This window comes from Agelaius phoeniceus, chromosome 7, assembly GCF_051311805.1.
Source record: "Agelaius phoeniceus isolate bAgePho1 chromosome 7, bAgePho1.hap1, whole genome shotgun sequence".
Classification (NCBI taxonomy): Eukaryota; Metazoa; Chordata; class Aves; order Passeriformes; family Icteridae; genus Agelaius; species Agelaius phoeniceus.
In genome coordinates, this window is record NC_135271.1 from 25,423,760 (window position 1) to 25,442,769 (window position 19,010).

At 47.6% G+C, this 19,010-nt stretch overlaps 1 protein-coding gene across 7 annotated transcripts in view; it reads right to left on the reverse strand.

Annotated features, from left to right (window-relative positions):
* The window catches only part of NRP2 (neuropilin 2), an 89,166-nt gene that overhangs the window by 55,781 nt on the left and 14,375 nt on the right, over positions 1-19,010 (reverse strand). For all 7 annotated transcript variants that reach the window (XM_054636203.2, XM_077181304.1, XM_077181302.1 and 4 more), the window contains exons 3-4: positions 4,462-4,643; positions 47-277 (exon numbers count right to left, since the gene is read on the reverse strand). In XM_054636203.2, the coding sequence (XP_054492178.2) occupies positions 47-277; positions 4,462-4,643 (413 nt within the window). The remainder of the gene's footprint in view (positions 1-46; positions 278-4,461; positions 4,644-19,010) is intronic.

A 19,010-nucleotide genomic window follows, 5' to 3' on the forward strand; every position in this document is an offset into this window, starting at 1 on the left:
ACACCAGGAAGGGCCAAGGAAAGCAGTGCAGCACCCCACGGCTTACCCTGAGGGATGCCATCCCAGATGTCTAGCCAGTCATACTTGCAGTCTCCTTCCCCCGACTGCAGTGGGTCATGCTCGAGGTCAAAAAGCAGAAAGTGGAGGAGGATTTCTGTCTTTGGCTTGGCTATGATGGTGAAGATGCAGTCCAGGTTGTGTGGATACTTGTCAGGGAAACCTGGAGACTCAATAGTGCCGTTGGAGGCAGTGAAGTTTCTGGAGCAGTCCTCGGAGCCTGTAGCAGCAGGAAAAACCCAGAGCCTTAGCAACAACGAAGCTTAATGCCAACAATTTGGCACTGTGAAAACCCCATTCTGAGTTTAGGGTTGCATATTCACTTCTGGAAAGTCCTGCAGCTCAAGAGCTGTGGGAATAACTGCAAGAAGTGAGAAGGTGATTTTCAAAGCTTTCCACAGGTGGAGAGACAAGGTCCATGAGGTACTGTAGTGGACAACATGGTTCAAAATCCCTTAGACAGCTTTGCAGACATAATCTGTAAACCACTGCTGATCCTCCTGACAATTACCTCAAAACCAGGACTAGAAGAGTGATCCTATCCAAAGCCATTGCTGTGATTTGGCAGGACAGTAATGTGCCACATCCCTCACACCGGTGGTGGTGGACAGGGAGGCCACACCATGTTGGCCTGTCTTCCCCAGCTGGCACTTTCCACTCTAACCCACCCCCAGACTGACCTGGCAGACCTGTGTGCTGCTCCAGAGCCTGCAGAGAGGCTGGCTGGCACACAGGGAGCCTCCATCCACAGTAGTCATGACACAGCTGCTACCTGCAGCCATGCAGGCAAAGGTGCCACAGCGACCCCAGGACTGGTGGAGGAGCCCCATTTGGGGAAGGAGCTGCCAGGGATGGGGCAGAGAGGAGTATTGGGATGTACTAATTTTGGAAAGGCTGTTCCCATGGGCCAGTCTCCTGCAAACTCCAGCCTTCCAGCACAGATACGTGTGCCTCAGTTTCCCCTTGAGAAAATCCGTAAGCACAAATATTTACACAGTGTAAGGGCCTGTGGGAGGGCCTGTGGGAGGGTGCCAATGTCTCCACTGTTTGCTGCAAACCCTTGGGAAGTGCACAGTTAGCCTGCAGCCCCCACTCCCGCCCCAAAGACCCACACAAGGGACAGGGGCTAGCTCCAGCATACATCCCCACAACGTGGCCACATTAATAATGGGGATAACAGAGGCCATGGCAGGGGGGGGTCTCTGCTGAGAGCAGGAACAGAGCCCTCTTTTTCACAGAATGAGCCATCCACACCAGAAATGCAAGTTATTTCTATCCTTAAGCAAGACCTTTGCGTGGTGGGGAGGACAGACAATGTTGCCCCTTATTTATTGCTGACCTCAGCACTGGCCTCGGCTGCAGCCGGGCCAGCTCGGTGCCCCCTCTCATACAGCCAAGGTGCCTCGGGCTGCTTGGGGAAAGGGGAATTTGTGTCATATTCATGCCACGGTGACTTTGAAAGCCTTGCCAGGACAATAGGCAACAGAAATCTGCAGCCTGGAGCTATCAGAGGAGAAAGAGGGTGTTAGAGAGGCTGCTGGCCACTGCTGCAACCTGGCACTAGCATTCACAAAGGTTTCTGCTTCACTTCCATGGGACACTCTCCTCCTCTACAAACCCTCTTGCTCAGGCTCTCCCAGGCAGTACCAGCCTTCCCAGGACTAATGGCAGACTTGTTATTCAATTCAGCATTAACCTACGGAGTCAGGCCAGCAGCCTGCAGTAATAGCAGGATCTTGCACTGCATTATGCAGTGCCTGGCTGGAGAGCTACTCAAGAGAGGCTCTTAATTGACTACCTAATGAACCAGCCAGCTTTTCTGGTGTGAACCTGTGGGGTAAAATGCAGAGGCAAAAAAAAAAAAGCCAAACACAAATCACAGCATAATGCCATGAGCAGGGATAAGGGTGTACTTTGTACCGAAAGACTAACAGATAAATAGTGAAAATAACACAAGCTCTGAGCTAGGGAGAAAATGAAAGGCTAAACCTAGAGTCAGGGACTGTCTTCTAGCAACAGGCAAGACCACATTAGACAACAGTTTCCTCACGTGGCGTTCTTATCACATTTGGCATCTTTGTCTACATTTTGGCTAATAGCAGCAAACACAATGATTAGCTTCTTATAAGGAAGCTGCAGATAATCAACGGGAGTCATGCTGACTTCTGCAGCACAGGCCAGCCTGAGAGGAGACTTTGATGCCCAGCGCTGGAGAGCTCAGGCCCTGCGAAACTGACTCATAAAGGGAGCAGCAGGGAGGCTGGACCAGCCAAGGCAGGCGGCTCTTGTCAGCCCACAGACTGCTGGCTGATACCCATCAGGGGATTCAAAGACTGGTATGTGGTTGTTTGTATGCAGATTGCTTCTCTCTCACACTGTGATAAGGGAAATTTAGCACAAGTTGGGGAAATAAATGCTCCATTGAAAAGAGTTGTTTTTTTAGATCACCTTTAAGACAGAAGGAATCTGCAGCCACTGCTGCTTTTACTGATGAGGACAATGACAATCCGATGACCTTTAAAGCTGGTGACACCCTTGCTGGTTACCCTGACAGCTCAGATGGAAACTTGGCCCATGCCTGCCTGCCTGCCAACAAAAGGCAGGGTTTGCTTGTGCTGCAGGAGCCCTGCAGCCAGCACTGCCCACGGCCCTCTCTGGAGCCCTGGCAGGGACTGGGGTTGGGCAGATGTGGGCTGGGAGTGCTCCCGGATCACGGGCTCACCCGCACTCCTGTGCCAGAACCTGCCTTGCCAGGCTTGATTTCGTGGGCTGTGGTTGTAAGAAAGTGTGGCTGTATCTGGAGAGGATGGCTGCCTGCAGGGGTGGGGGTGGCAAAAGGAGCCAGCGCCACTTCAGCTCCAGCCTCCATCCACTACCTGCTCTCCTCCAGATGAGCCCTTGATTCCTCTCCCTCCCTCCCAGTAACAACTTCTCCTTCCCTCACAGATTTGGTCCCTTACTGGCTCCCAGCCAGACCAACAGGGTTCCTGTCTGCCACCCCTTCCCACAGCATGGCGAGGCCACCTCAGCCAGCTGGACCAGCCCACAGTGCCTCATGCCCTGAGTCAGGGCATGGATGGAGTATGAGGTCAGGCACAACTCAGCACAGCCTGCTGGGCTCACAGGAAGTGTGAGCAGGGTGAGAGACGCAAGGGAGGCTGAGGTGGGTCTTCTCACCTGTATTCTTTGCCATCCTTACTGATGGCAACTGGCCTTAGCAAACCCCAATATCTGGCTGAATCACAAAACTTTCAGGACTAATCTGCATCTTAACCATAAAGTAACAGTGGTGGTGAGCTGGCTGCTCAGCAGCTCAATGGCCAGTTATGCAGTCCAGGCAACCACCAGCAACAGCACTTTCCTCATGCATCTGAACCTTCACACAAGTCCTGTCCTCATTGATTCACAATGAATTTAGGGAGTCTCCTTCTCTTGCAGCAAAGTCTCTACATTCACATCTATCTCCAGCCAGGTTGTGGGCTCTCTGTGCACCTCTGCCTGCTGCACAGCTGGCCCAGGGCCCCTGGGCACTGCTGCCTGGGCTCCTCATCTTTTCTTTAGAGATGCTGGATAAACAGCCCTATTGTGATCCTTTTTGATTCTTCCCATGGCACAGACTTTTTTTTTTGGTGCTGGACACAATGACTGAAAGCCACGTGTGTTGTCTTCTAACACATCACCAAAGGACTGCGGGCACAGGACAGGTGCCTGTGTGCCCACACAAAACACTCTCCTGATCCCTCAGCATGCAGGCACACCTCTCTCACATGCACACAGAGCAGAGGCTATTTTTTCAAGCCTTTCTTCCCAGGCACAAAATTCTGGCAAATATTTTGACAGAAACACTACTAAAAGGGCTTTGAGCAGATTTTTCTTTCCTCAATAGTAATTAAGAATTAAATAGTTATGAACACTTCCTCTTATATCAGCCTGGAAGGGTGCTGCCGCAGACTTTGACAGCATTGCTGACAGCAATCACTTGAAGACTAGAGTTCCCCAGTTACAAACCCCCCATCCATGGAGAGAAAACACAGCATCACTGATCAACCCTGAATCACAACTCCACAGGAGGGGGAGCTCCATGCACTTCTAACAGAGGGACAACCCCCTTTTAGCCCTATCATGCCGGAGAGTAAAGATATATGTTTCTAGTCCTCGAATACAAGAGAAGATTTAAGGAGGAACCCTGCTTTAATTGCATCCTGTGATCCAAAAATTCACTGTCATGTGCCACTAAGATCTTTACCTTCTTGGAAATGTGACGCACAGACTTGCTTCACTTAAAAAAAAAGTCCTTTATCTCTGGAAAATATGCTAGAAATCACATTGAAAAGGTGGCCAAAGCATCTACAGACAAAGATAATTGTGTCAGTCTGGGAGACAGGCACTGACTCAGACACTCACCCGTCTTGTAGATCTCATAGCGCAGAGAGAAGCCGGCACCTTGCCGTGCGTAGTCTGAGGTGAACTTGATATAGAGAGAGGGGCCAGAAGAGATGATGGTAGGAGGTGCAATGTTCCCACAGTGCTTGCCCAGCAGGTCTGCTGCTTCGCTGTCCCCATCGCGGATCTCGATGTAGTCATACCTGCGGAGGCAGGTGAAATGGCAGGGAAACCATCTGTCAGGGACGTGCTTCAGGATGCCAGGCACAAACAAAAACCACTCTCAGTATCTGCATATTTCACAGAACGTCTTCCAGATAGGTACCTGGGACTCTTATTCACAGCACACCACACCACAGACCCCAAAACACTTTTGTCTGACTACATTTAGGTCCTTTCCTCTGCTGTCATTCACGTCATTAATTTGTTGTACGTACATCCGCTCACCTTCACAGCCAACATGCAAAATTTAGAACACGCTTTACCTCCATTTCCACAAAACTCCTTTGGCATGGGAGAAGCTCAGACACAACTCTCCTGAGGCTGCTCTCCTCCCCTGAGCTCTCTTCTGGGGTGCCATTGTGCTGTTTGGCAGAGCTTGCTTTATTCCAGCATCCATGTGGGATTTGGGCAAGTACATACCAAGTGAGACTGTCAGTGTTCAATCCACGTGAGCAGGTAGCTCTTTTGTGCACTGATATCACATTGGTCCTTTAGCAAGCATGGCAAGTAAACTCACTTAGCACTTGGACATTAATATTAATCCTCTTCTATCAAGTGCTAATGAAGATTTTCCATGGATGAGAAATTTTGTGTAAGAGCTGGGTACCTACACTCATTATCGCTGATCCTGTACACCCTGCAACTGCAACCTGCCTTTGCTAAACCCTACTTGAAGATGTTCCTTCTGGCCTGGGTATCTGACTGGTCTGGGGGAGGAATGCGTAGGGTTAGAAGAATTGCCTCCTGCTGCAGAGACAAAAGCTTGTTGCAAAGCTTGGCTGGAAGGTGAAACTGCCACAGATCCCTCCATATTTTCTAGGCTATGAGTAGGCAAGGTAGTAGTATCAGGCTCTGTGTGCTGTGAAGAAACAAACAGCTTTTATGTGTACATCTTGTTCTTCAGCTGCTTTCTAACACCCACGTCCTCCCCGCCCCTCTCCTCTGTGGCCAGCACGCTGCTATTTACAGAAACTGACCATCTCTCTAGGACTGTTTATTTGCTTTGTATCAACCTGTTTGAACAACATGCTACAGCTCTTCTTAAGGGGCCAGGGAGGAAAAAAGCATTTCCAGGCTGCCAGGAATCTGCCTTTCTTCTTTGTCACAAGATCTTCTGTTTGAGAATGGAGAGTTGAAAGGAGAAGTAGCTTGCTGGTTACAGAATGATCCTCATGTGACTCATTCCCATTCTGCAAAGCACATATCGGCGAGCAACAGCCTCAAAACAAACTTACAGGGACTTAGTGTGCTCCTCCACAAAGAAAGATGGCCCAGACAGCTTTGGTTTCACTCCTTTCTGGGATTAAATCAGGCTGAGAGCCAGAAGCAAAATGCCTGCAGATAAAATCCTGTCTACGCTGGACTGAGCACTCAACTAGCTGCAATTGCCCAGCCTTTAACTTCATTACAGACTCAATTGGCTTGGCCAAGGTGAAATCCAAGCGGTCTTGAGAAGTGGCACTCGAAGAGGAAGAGCATTTGGCTTAGCTGGTGTGTGGACACAACAATGCAAATGAAGATCTGCTCCTCAGATCTTGGCCTAGCCCCTATCACCTTGTGACCCCTTGTTACCCTGACACCAGTCAGCAGCACCCTGTGTGACTCCACTAATGTCCATCATGTGTAGCTTCATCCTACCATCTCTCCAGGGAGGAGGAACATAGAAGGCAGTGTTAGTGCTTCTTCTAAGTAGAATTTTTTCCTCCTTGTTTGTCTATTTGTTTAAAGTAGTACTGAGCAAACAGCGGGGACATTTTGTTCTCTAAATAACTACTTGCTTTCAGCGTGCTTGCAGCCCTTCCACATTTGAAGTGCACATCTGTGCTGCAGAACTACTGGCTACTAGTGAAATTTGAGTATGTGGCAAAAAATTAATTTGGCAAAAACATGAATGTTGGCAAAACACAGTTAATGGAGTGGACTGTAAAAGCTGCCATTTTCATGCACAGGCAGAGGTTAGCTGCATCCCAGGGAATCACATCTGTTTGTGCCCTCATAGGGTTGTTCCTCGCCAACACAGTACATGGCTTCAGCTGCTTGACTGCAATGATCACAGCTTCTGCTGTGGCCAGCACAACAAATATCCTAGTGCTGTCCACATGGCTCCTCAAGCCACCCAGTTCTGTAGGGGCCCTGGAATTTCAGAAGCAAGTTCTGGACCAAGAAATTTTTGCTTATTGAATGGGTGACAGACTTCCAGTAATACATACAATTAGGGAATATTGCAATCTGCTCATGGGCAATCTGCAAATGGAAAATTAAAAGAATGAATCTAGTAAGTAAATCATCAGGAAATATTTGCCTTTTTAAATTAAGCCCTATTTGGCTTCATTCAAGCAGCTAACTTAGCTTTCTCACACTGGAGCTAATCCTGAATAAATCAAATGTTAAAAACAACTGAAAAAAGCCTTTAAGAGAAGGTCAGGAAATAATTTTTTGCCAAATGTAAAATGAATAGAAATGTGTAAGAATTTTCTTCCCTAGTCAAAAAATCTTGGCCCAAGTCCTCTGCTCTGCATGAGGCAAAACCTTTTCTTTGGGTCATATAAACAGAGTGTGAATTGGGGAAGTACTACACTTGGGAGAAAGCACCAGTCCAGATGAGCAGGAGCCCCTACTTCCTTCTCCATCACAGCAATTAAGCTTTAGGCTTTCAAAATGAAACACTAAAGACAGCCAATCAAAACTGTTAAACTTCCAAACTTCAGCAAGAATGCCAGCTAATCCCTACCACAGATTGTTTTGGAACCATGAGCTTTAGGCATGTCCATGCCTTGGCCCTCCATCAAACAGATAAACCCCATTCTCCTCATTCTGGGTCAAGTTACAATCCAGTTTGGCCAAATCTTCACTCCTGTTAAGCTTAAATATGGTTTCTAGACTTTCTTCTTCCCTAGTGAAAAACAAGAAGAAAAATTGGAAGAAAACCCAACCATGCTTCCTACTCCAACCATTTCATTTTCAGATAACTATGGCCTAGGGCACAGCTGAGTGGGACACATTTATGCTGCAGTGGTGTTCAAGCTGTCTCATACAGTGCCCAGCAATTTGCATTTCACTCATATAACCAAATCCGTTGTTTCAGTCAACATGCACCAACATTCTTGTGGGCTGACCTCTCTGGCATTACCTCCACTGGGAAAGCTGCCATCTCCAAGCACATTTCATGGCCACCTCTCCACACCTAGGCATCGCTCCAACGAGCCAAGCATAAACATGTGAGGGCAGGGTGCAACCTCTGTAACCCACAAGTATAATGGATTGATTAACCAACTCTTCTTTTGCAGGGAAGGTGACCACACTTGGCTGCTCCTCCAATGGCACAGTGGCAAGATCTTCTGAGCTGCCACTTGAGTGACAATGCCAGTGAGTTGGTTTGAAACCACCTCAAACTGCTTTTCACCAGGGAGTTTTGAGGCTGGGAGGCAATGCTGAAGTGCTTTTAACTGCCCAGACAATGGAGGCTGAGAAAAAGGAAATACAAGGCTTAGATGGTCTTCTTGAAGTAGTTTAACAGAATTAAATGAAAAATGTACAATGCTTATAAATATTGCTGCATTTTTATTACAGATTTTTCAGTAGAAAGTGCTTTGCTCATGTTAAGAGAGCTTTTATAAACTAATTATAAAGCACTTCTACAGCCTGTATTGTTCATGCTTGTTTGCTTGCTTTTTCCTCCAGTCAACCTCTCTGCTTCCCAGGCTTTCCTTTCTCTTTTTCCCAAGTCACTTTGCTGCTGGCTTCCCAAATGAGGTGCAACAAAAGCAAACAAGCCCCAGCTGCAGCGATTATGAGAAGACCTCCAGCTTTTCAGTCCTTTTCTGCTGCAAAATAGGCAATCTGCTCCCTGACCATTGAGCTGTGCTCCATGATCCCCTAGGGCTAGGGCAGACCTCCCAGGTGCCCACCCAGGCACTGCTGAGCTCCAGAAATGCTACAACCCATGTGGGGAGCAGCACCAGAAGCCTGTGACATTCCTCTGGGTGCTCCTCTCCAGAGGGACACAACACAAGCAGTTTAGTGACCCATACTGCTGGACACAAAATCAACAGCCCCATTGACCTTCATCCCCAGGTCCCAAGAGATGTTGAGTCCTTCCCCCCTGAAACATGCTTCAGGGCATTACAGCTTAGCACAGGGAGAAACATGAATAACAGATTATTCATATGTTCACAGCCATATCACTAGTCCTCTGAATGCATAAACTTGTGCAAGCCTTGCTTCAAAGCCTAAGGAGGACTGGCCAAGCTCTGACCTAGCTGGCAGCTTTCTCTGTCTCTCTCTAAGTCTATGATTTGAAGAGGGTGAGGATTTGCACTCAGCAAAGCCCTGTTTCCAGTGCTTGCCAGGACTGGAGAGAGAGAGGCAAGGCTCTAACCTGAACCTCCCCAATGTTTAATTTGGAGCTATTATTTATAGGCGTTTCCATGGGGCTCATGACTGCAGCTGGCAAACAGTAATGATGGGATTCTCACGAGATCCTGGGAGGTAAGAAGGCAGAGAGGAGCCTTCTGCCCCAAGGTCACACAGGAAGTTTGCAGCACGGCCAAGAATAGAAGCCAGTCTTGACTGGAGAGATTATATTCTATTGGAGAAATCTGGCCTAGAGAGACAGGGAGACAAATAGGTACAGACTGCATGCCAACAACCCTAAATTTGGGAATGCCCAGGACTGACTTGAGCCTTCAAGACCTCTGATCTGCTTGAACCATATGTCATTGTGTCTTGAATACATCTGCTGAGGAGAGGTAGAGAAACTGCAATTATAGTGAAATTCATCAGGTGTTAATATTCTGCAGGTAGCTGGGCAAGGCCTGTGCTTAGCCACAATGGCAGCTAGTAAATACAATTGTTCCCCCTTTGAAAAGGTGGTGGGAGGTTTCTCAGAAATTCTTATAAAAAGCATGAGGTTTTTTGAACATTCTCTAAGAACAGACAGTTTCTTAGAAACTAAATAGCAGTAGTAGTATAGAGATAGTTAAGAAATGGTGAACCAGCATCTCTGTCCTTGTTGTGCAATCAAGAGGTGGCTAGAATTAATGTCCATTATGTGCTAGCTGGCTTAGTAATTTTTCTGTGTCACCACTCATCTTCATGCTCTTTTGTACACCACCTTCCAACTAAATCCTTATTTCATGGGTGGTTACATTGCGAAAGACAAAAAAAACTTTTCTGTGATGTTTACACGATCTTGAGCAACAGCAGGACATGCCCTTCAAAGGTTAAATTGTTCCAGAAGCTACTGAGGACTTTTAAATGATTTTTTTTTTTACAGCCATGATAGCAGAGGCAAGTACCACTGTTGTCTGATGAAACAAGAGCAATGAAGTTTGATCTTAGCTGCCAGCCCTTAATCAGAGTAATTAATTATAAATACAGCAGATGAATTGGATTCTCCTTTGACTTGAACTGGTTTTACACATGTGTAACTCATCATTTTAAGGGTAATCACTCCTAATTTATCCTGGTGTGAGAAGAGAATCAGTCCTCATAGACACAGGCTCTGATACGGATTTGTGCACAGAACTAAAAAGCCTGTACCACATCTAGGTTTAGCCAACGAAACATCCTCTACTCTCAGTGGAAGCAGATTTCTCACACCCAGCTTGGATTGGGATTAATTGTTCTTCTGCACTGACAACAGAAGTACTTTAAATCACTCTTACTGACTAGACCTGGGCTTTGGGTGTCTGAACAATGCAGAGATGAATCTGATCCCAGTCTGAACCTTTTGGGGCCATTTTTGCCTATGTTGAGGCAAAAGATGCTCACAGAGCTTGCCCTTGTTTTGCCCTTATGGAAATAACTGACTCTGGCAACAACAGAGAGAAATGGGCTATAATTGCTCTGAATCTGAAGGGATTTCACTGGATTTCAGTGACTAAAATGACAAAAATCCAAGCAGGGGGAGAGCTAGGCTGGTGTGGGGGGAGTGGGGAGCGATGGCACAGGCAAAACTGCTTAGGATTTCTCAGAAGTTTGTTTTGAATTTGTTGTATCCAATTACATCTTGTGTAATCACAGTATTGTGGGGGTTTGTAATCATTCTACTGTGCTTTGGATTATTTTCTTATCTCCTCAAAAAATCTGACCAGAATTTCTGAGAAATGAAAAAAATCCAGTTATCCAGTTAAAGGCAAAGAAAAAAAAATTAAAAAAAGGAAAGAGGGAGAGAAAAAGAAAAATAGAGAAGGAGAGAAAATAACCCTATTGGATTGGAAAACTTTTTCAAAAAGACAGAAAAAAAAAAAGGAAACTATAAAGAGCCTCTATTTTTTACCCTTTGGGTTGTTGTTTTCATCCCCTATGAGCACTGTGGATGGGAAGAGGCTTTCAGCAGTTACTGCTAACTCATGCGGGGGGGCCAGGGGGGGAAGGCAGCCAAAATACTTCGTGCAAAGAGAGGAATAAAACCTAACTGCAAAGTGCTCCCGAGGCAAGTTCTGATTCAGGAGGGAATTTCAGCTCCTAGCATGCTGCTGCCCTCCCTTGAGACAGGAGAGCAAAGGCTCCCCCGCGCTGTGCCGCTCATCCCAGGCTGCCTGCCTCAAGCTGCGCCGCCGGATCGCTGCGAAAAGGCGCCTTGGGGTGGAGGGCTGCTCTCATCTGGGGCTTGTCTGGAAAACCGACCGTTATATAAGAAAAGAGATGTGCTAATGTGCACTTAGGGGGTTTTCTGCAGGCTGTTGTTCAGGAGTTACACATGGCTGTTTAATTTTATTTCTGTCTCCAAAACCATCTCTATAAATTCCTCACTCTTCTATTTTTAGCTACAGGGGTCTTTTGTTGCAAGATGTCTTTGGTGTTCATTGGTGAGGGAAGAATCATGGTGAAATCAGGAATAAAATATATAAAGCATGCTCAGAATAAGCCCCCTTTCCATGGCATGCTGCCTTCTGTTGCTGTTCTAAGGGAACTGAAGCAACTCACAACCCTTTCATACCCCAAAACGCAGGACACTTGAGAAAATGCATTTGCACTTTTCTCCTTCTGCTACAATCCATCTGTGGAAAAAATTAGACTTTGGTTTCGATGTCATTTTACTGTCACCACTCACAGGCACTTGATCACTAACAGAAAGAAAAAATAAATATAATAAAAGATAACAACCACAAAAGGAAAATTTACTGCCGAAAAGCAGCAGAGCAGGCAGAAGGCAAGGGCAAATGCTCACTTTGATCTCTTTGCAGTGGGGTACAGATTTCCCTTTTCTGATGGGATCCAGTGCCTGACAGCCCAAGCAATAGGTGGGGACAAGCTTAGGTCAGGCTGTCCAAATTCTAAGGTGCTGATGAGGATTAGGGACCCCTCACATGGCCTGCTGTGCCAGCCCTAGTCCCAGAGGAGGGAGTGATGTCCCATCACACCTTGCTGGTGCAGTATCATCATGGCCTTAGACACAACATGCAGTGAAAAGCAAAAGGAAAGAGTAAAAACTGGGATCAGATGAGGATCAGAACTTGGTAGCTGGACTTTCCACTATCACTCATTTGCGCTGGCTTTTTTTCAGCACAAAACTGAAATAAACACCTCGTTAAGCACCAATTGTATAAAGGAGGTTGTAAGAACAGAGCCCTGACCAGCCCACCCTCACCCTCCTGGCTGTCTATATCCCTCATTAATGATGGATGGTCACCCAGGGACTGCCCCACCATAGCATGACTTTCTGACCCCGCATTTTCTCAGACACAGCCTGTTCACAGCCCAGATCCCGCCTTAGCTGATGCACAAGTGAGTAAAGCTTTGCTGCCAAGACTGGCCTGCAGCCTCCACTATTTGGGCATTCCCACAATTTGGCTGTGCCAGCTTGTAGTAGGAGCTGTTTCTGAGGCAAACAGTGCACCAAAACCTTCTTGATCCCTCCTTGCTTGCTGCATAGCACAGCTTCTCCTACCCCCTTCTCTCCTCACAATACGGGCATTGCAGCTCAATAGCTATCTGAACCAAACGGTGCCAAGTCTGAGCACATCAATGCCTGAGTGAGGGTGAGTGCTGTGCCACACCTGTGCCACACTTTGCTGTGCACTGGCAGCAGCAGTGACCTCCCACATAGCTCTCCTTGACAGCAGTGACTATCTGGGCGTGTGGGAGGAATTAGCTGCTGGCAGGGGCTGGTTGGTACCCCTTAGGTGAGCTCAGCCCAGGACAGCAGGTCAGAGAGGCAGCCACATCAAGATAGAAGAGGGAGACAGAGGCGAGGGAATGGGATGCTGCATGAGGCTGGTAGGTACCTTTTCTCCTTAAGGTGCTCTGGGAGCAGGGGGTTGGGGCTGTCCCTGTTTCTCCCACAAACAAGGACCCTGACACTGCTTTGTTCAGAAAGATTTTCTTTCAAGCAACCCTTGTGTCACCCTCCCGTTCAGCTGTGGCAGTGTGTCTGCTTTGTCCTGCCAGCTCAGCCATGGAGTGTTTACAAGCCTCCCTCACCCTTCCAGGCTCTGGTTCAGCTCCATTGACACTGAAGGCAACAGACTCCTCTCTTGGCGTGTGATGAATCAATTACTTCCTCTGACACTCTATTACTATAGCCCTTACATCTCCAGATTGCAGATGAAAAGACAGGCTGAAATGGGGGACAGGGAAGGGGAGAGGTCTCCTGAGGTCTCCTTCAATTGAGTTGTTGGACATCTGAAGAAATCCCCATCTGCCATATTTAAAGACAGAGAGATGTTTTGCTCCGGAATGGCAGAAAAATCAGAGGGTTTTCACAAAAGAAAACCTAAGAAATCAAATGGGTCAAAAAACTACAACAAGATGCAGTGAGCATAGATCAATGGTGAGTCAGTTACCTCTGCTGATGGAGATCCCAGACCTTATTCCCACCCATGATTAACAGCCAAATATTGGTATTACCAAAGAGACTGTCATTACACCTTCCTTCTCACTGCAAAATAACAATGTAAATGAAACCTCACACCAACACTCACAGAAGAGGAAGGAAGCTGAGCACATGCCTCAAACTCTCGTGCTGCCGGTGGAGGGGGGGGCACTTCTCCTTGTTGGACATCCATCAACAACCCCAGCTCTGAGGTTTCCCTGGAGGTTTCTAACACGTGGAGCACTTCCCATGCAAACACTCTGCATGCAGCATGGCCTCAGCAGGCACGGGGCTGAGAATAGGAGCTCTCCCATCACCAGTGGATGAGTACTGCCTGTCTCAGGAAAGCACAACTCCGCCTCAAAAGATTCCTCACGCAGTATCTTCTGTACTGCTGCAAGAAGGTGGGGGCAGTCACATAACACCAGCAGCCACCCTGCTAGTTTCTGTGCCACTTGTAACAGAATGAAGTCTTTGGCAGAGGATTTCTGCTGTCAGACCCCACTGCTTCATGCTCTGCTTCTAGGAATTCATTAAACAATAATAACCTCCATGTCTGACCCAGTGTTACTTTAAAACCACACCATACCACTGTACTGTGGTTGCTCACTAAGGCTGCATGTAGATCTCAAGAATTCCTTGGGATTAGCAGTGGGGTGGGGTGAGAAACCAACAGAAAATCCCTAGGTTATTCACTCTTTCTAATGACCTAATGATCTACTCACTAAGCCAGCATAAGGAAGGCTTTCTATGTGTATTTGAACTAATATATCAAAGACATCCTAGCTGTGATTAGTGGACCATGACTGCTATTAACTTATAAGGAATTCCAGGATCACCAGACTGTGGTTTGCAACATATTATTACCATGCCATTCAATGGTGGTGTGCAGCCACTTGATTTAAAGGAAATGGAGAACTTGCCTCAGACTAAAACCTAACCTCCCCCAATTCCTTCAAATATGTTCTATGCCGAGTTCTGGCCAAAAGCAGCCACAAATTTCTTGTGTTTTTCAGTCTGCTCTTTGCAGTCTGTTCTTTTTATTTTGCATTCATATTTAATTGCAGAATTCACACCCAGCCAGAAAAGACTGAGAATAAACTGGTCGTCTTCTGCTGCACTCTGACCTACTCCTGTGTGATGCTGCTGCTCAGCAGCCTTTGGAAGGGAGCGTGCTTTGCACTCTTGCTATCTAGACTGGGTTTTATGCCTGCAGATGCCCAGATCTTCTTTTCTTTATAACACAGGGAATTTTAAGTGACTCACCAAGGCAGGAACAATAAATCAATAGCAGGAAAGGGGAAGAACCCAAATCTCACAACTCTCAGAACTGATATTTGCTGGGGAGTCTGCCAGTCCCTTGTTACAGCCTGACAACAGGGATTATATCCATTAAAAAGGCTGCAAGTAGCTAAATCAAACAGTTGCTCACTAAAAGGCTAAACTAGCTCCTATGTAAATCAAGGTAAAAATCTCACATTTCCTTTACAGAACTTTGCATCTAGTCCTTAACAAAAATATCAGTCTAGAACTCTCCTTACATTCACTAAACCTTCAAACTCCTGCATCCAGACAACAAACCCATGATGTAGAAGAGCATTGCTAAGCCCTCTGTACCACACAAAAAAAGTGACCAAGACTCATAGTCCCACAGACATTTATTTAGGCTTCTGAGACCTCTTTGGGATGAGCCTCTGTGAAGGGTGTCACCTGGTGTCACATTGTGTGCTGGAGCACTGTTGCAAAGATAGTCAAAGGCCTCAGGCTCTGCTGAAACAGCAGGAGCACCTCAACACTGTGGTTATCAGGCATTCCAGTGGGATTACCCTACTCCTATCCTACTGCCTCTACACTGAGCAGGGTCTGCAAAGATGCAAAGGATTTAGAGCTGGAGCTTGCTCAAAAAAGGCACATGTTTCTGACACTTTTAGCTGAATTCTGAACCCACTTAATCAGGAGTCACCACAGCCAGCCCTGTGCTGGCTCCCTCTCCCTTGCTGTGAGGTCCTGTTCCTTCCCTTGCTGGACCGAGAGGCTGACTAAAAAGCGAGTACACCACCACGACTACCAGTTCCTCCTCAACAGCAGGAAGGAGGGGGAGAGGTCTCTGTCTCTAATCCTATTGTTCCCAGTGTCACCAGCTGGCCCTCAATTTGTCATCATGCCAACAGGAAGCAAGGTGCAAAACAAGATTTGATTCCTATGCGCCGGATGTTAGTGAGCTGGCGGGTCATAGGAGACCCCATGAGAGCGTATTTGGGGCCATCACCTTCTGCAGAGCCTGGAGCAGGCCTGTCCCTCCAGGAAAAGGCTCTGGGGCACAGAGGAGCACAGCCACAGAGAAAGCAGAGATGGGAAGCAGAGAAGAGGGATGTGAACAACCTTGAGCTGTTAACTCATGTGGCTGGTCTCATCATCACAGCTAACCCATTCACTGATGTTCCATTTTGGAAAATGACCCAGGCTTGATGGGAATTATGAACCATACAGCGGATGCTGGATGGAGTTAAAAAACAGTAGAAGCTCATTTGAAGACAAGTTGAGCTGCAGTGTCGTGTTACCCAGACTGAATAATATCCTGTACGTTAGAAATGTTGCTTCTGGCTACCCATGCCACAAATGGGTGAGCAAGCAAATGCCTTCCTTAACATCTCATCTTTGACTTCCCCTCACTGCAAAGTTAAAGCTCAACTCCCCCAGTACTTCAGGAGATGCAGTCACTTCCCCTTGCATCCTAGCAAAGAACCCCTCCAACCCCTGGCATTCTCTAGTGCTCCAAATGTATTTCTCTTTTCTAAGCATTTTGCCAATCACTAGATGAACTGCATTGTTTCTAAAATGTTTGCTAATAAGCTACTTATGCATACTTTTCAAAGCATTTACTAATTAGCTGTCCATGATTGCTGCCTTGTCTACTCTTAACCCTCACTGATGGAAGGATGGCTTCTCCCAATATTACACTCTTGTTTGAAGGAGATGGCAAGAGAGGCAGGCTGAAAGCAGCAGCCCCCAGCTGCCTGCCTGGCTTTGGCTACTGGGTCTGGATGCAGCTCTGCCTGCCACATCAGCTCAGAGGAATTTGAGCCAGCGGTTCTGTGGCTCTCTAGGAAGAATGCAGAGCTGTTTTCTTCCAGTGCTCAGCTTTTTGGCCGCTCAGGAGATGGCCATGCTGCCATAAGAGGCCTTCAGTGGCTGTCCAAGCTGCACGTGTCACCCTTTGTGCTGTGGCATGTTGCTGCCGGTGTCCCCTGGCCAGCAGTGCTCTGTGAGATGGGCACTAGGAACGTGCTGTCTCCCCAGCCAAACCTCGGTTCACTCTGGCCTTCAAGCTGGGAGCAGACGTGTCTCCTCCTGCCATGCCTGCCCTGTACCCAGCACACATCAGGATCATTCAACTCTCTTGGCACCATTAGGGCTCTTATGAGGTCACAGTGACCACTGCATAAATTTCCTCATGATAGTGGCCCCAGTTCCTGTTTCTTGAAACCTTCTGGGTTTGACAGGGGGACCCAAAGACAGGAAAAAGAGCCTGACTGCAGCTCAATTGCCAGTTTGCCTCCTCCAGCCTATTTGGGAGTCCCCAGCCCCCTGTCTGCAGAAACTTTAGCCAGCGTTTGGCATGTGCCACCAGAGGGGGCTGCGAGCCACGGCAGCCGTCCCCTAACTCCTTCCCAGGCAGGGACCCCACCGATTGCAACCCAGTTGCAGCATGTGCTGGAAATGGCTGCAGAAAAATCCACTGGCCGTGGTCTGACTACCAGTCGGGATTTTTTAAAACACCGTTCCTCTGGAGCAGATGTTATGAGTCAGCTGGAAGGTCTTCTGCTGGCAGAGGAAGCACGAGCACGTCCACTGCAGCCTGGAGGGAGTGTGCCTCTGCTGCATGTGCATGGCCCAGCCCAACTCTCTGGTAGGGTCAGCTGAGTGTGGCTGGGGGTGGCAGAGTCAGTAGCCAAATGCAGGAGGGAGCTTTTAGTGGTCCAAGGAGAAGACCAGCAGTGGGAGGGTGGCACGAACAAAAAGGTGGTTGGTCATAAACACAATGACTCATGCATAGCTGAGGTTTTGGACTTGGATTTTCCAAGCAAGCAGAGCACACAGAACAGCACAATGGCAATTAAGAAGTAGTGGACAGCTTAGCTACATGACTGCAAAAGCTGTCCCTGTTGCCCATCTATTGCAAATGGTTCAGGTCACTCGTGGGATCCCAAAAAAACTCCAGCATGCACAAGAGTGCCCAGTAACCCCCATATTACACGGAAGTGGAAACATTTCACCACAGCAGCAGCCTGTTCTTTTTCACTGGATGCCACTTCCCTGTTCATTGAGCAGATACCAATGATGTGGGGTGCAGTACCTGAGCTCCAGCTGCACTCACAGCACAGATGGGAACAAACAGCCAGGCACTAGAATGATCATTTCTGAATAGCTCGGCAGATCTTTTATCAGAGCATCAAACTTCCCTTTTGGCTCTGGCATTACTGCTGTGGCCCCACAGCTGCAGGACAGCACAAACAATAGCCCTGGCCCCTACTCCTTGTCACAGCATGCCCACCCTCCCTGCCACAGGGATCCCTGCTGGTACACAATAGCCACAACAGCAGGAGGAGGCCAATTTTCTCAACCTAGTGTGCTCCCAAAGCAAGACACTTCCTCAGAGCACAGACACAGCACTCAGAGAGAGATGTTCTGGGGCTTCAATTACACCAAATTACTCCTTTCATGATGGTGGTGATAGAGTGCAGTTACTTAATGCAGCTGGACACAGCTGAAAAATAAAAGCGCAGATGTGCTTCCAGAAAACAATAGCAACAAGCAGCACTGAGCAGCCACCTCTGTCTGCCACCTTGGGCATCCATCCCTGGCTGATGTTTCCACCTTCCAGGCTGCCAAAGCTGTTCTCTGAAGGCAGCTCTTGCTCTGGCATCTAGGCAGCACCACTTTCACAGGCCCCTTCCAGCCAGCTGCTGGCTGAGGGGAAATCTTTGACCTTTCCTCAGAGATCCCCAGGGTGTCAGGCACAGCACAAAACACAGGAGGAAATGCCTCCTGGCCCAGAGGGAAATCCAAAGCAGATACAAGGAAGGCCAGAAGGGACACAGCAAAACTAAAAAGACTTTGGAGACATTTTTGTAGGCTTTCAAATGGGTTTTAGGAATGTAAATGTTATGCTTTATGAGGGAGAAACTTTATCCTAATAAGGTAAAATGAAATGTTGAAAGAAGAAGCAACAGAGGAAGGGGTTATGGTGTTTACCTCTGGCAGCTGGAAGCACAGACTAGCCCCATTGTTGCTCCGATAGCAGCCAGGTAGCAACACTGGAGCAGGGGACCTTGTCTGCCCAGAGAGTGAGTGCCTCCATGGAGTCCATCTGCCTGTCACCTTGATGTGAATGTGCTCTATATTAATGATGAGATGTCAAAAGGAGGGCTCTGCCCTGAGACTGTCTTTGATGCTGATCTCCTGTTCCTGTTAAGGTTCACACCTGCAGCTGCAATGAGGTCCTTGCTTCTTCATAAAAAACCCTCTG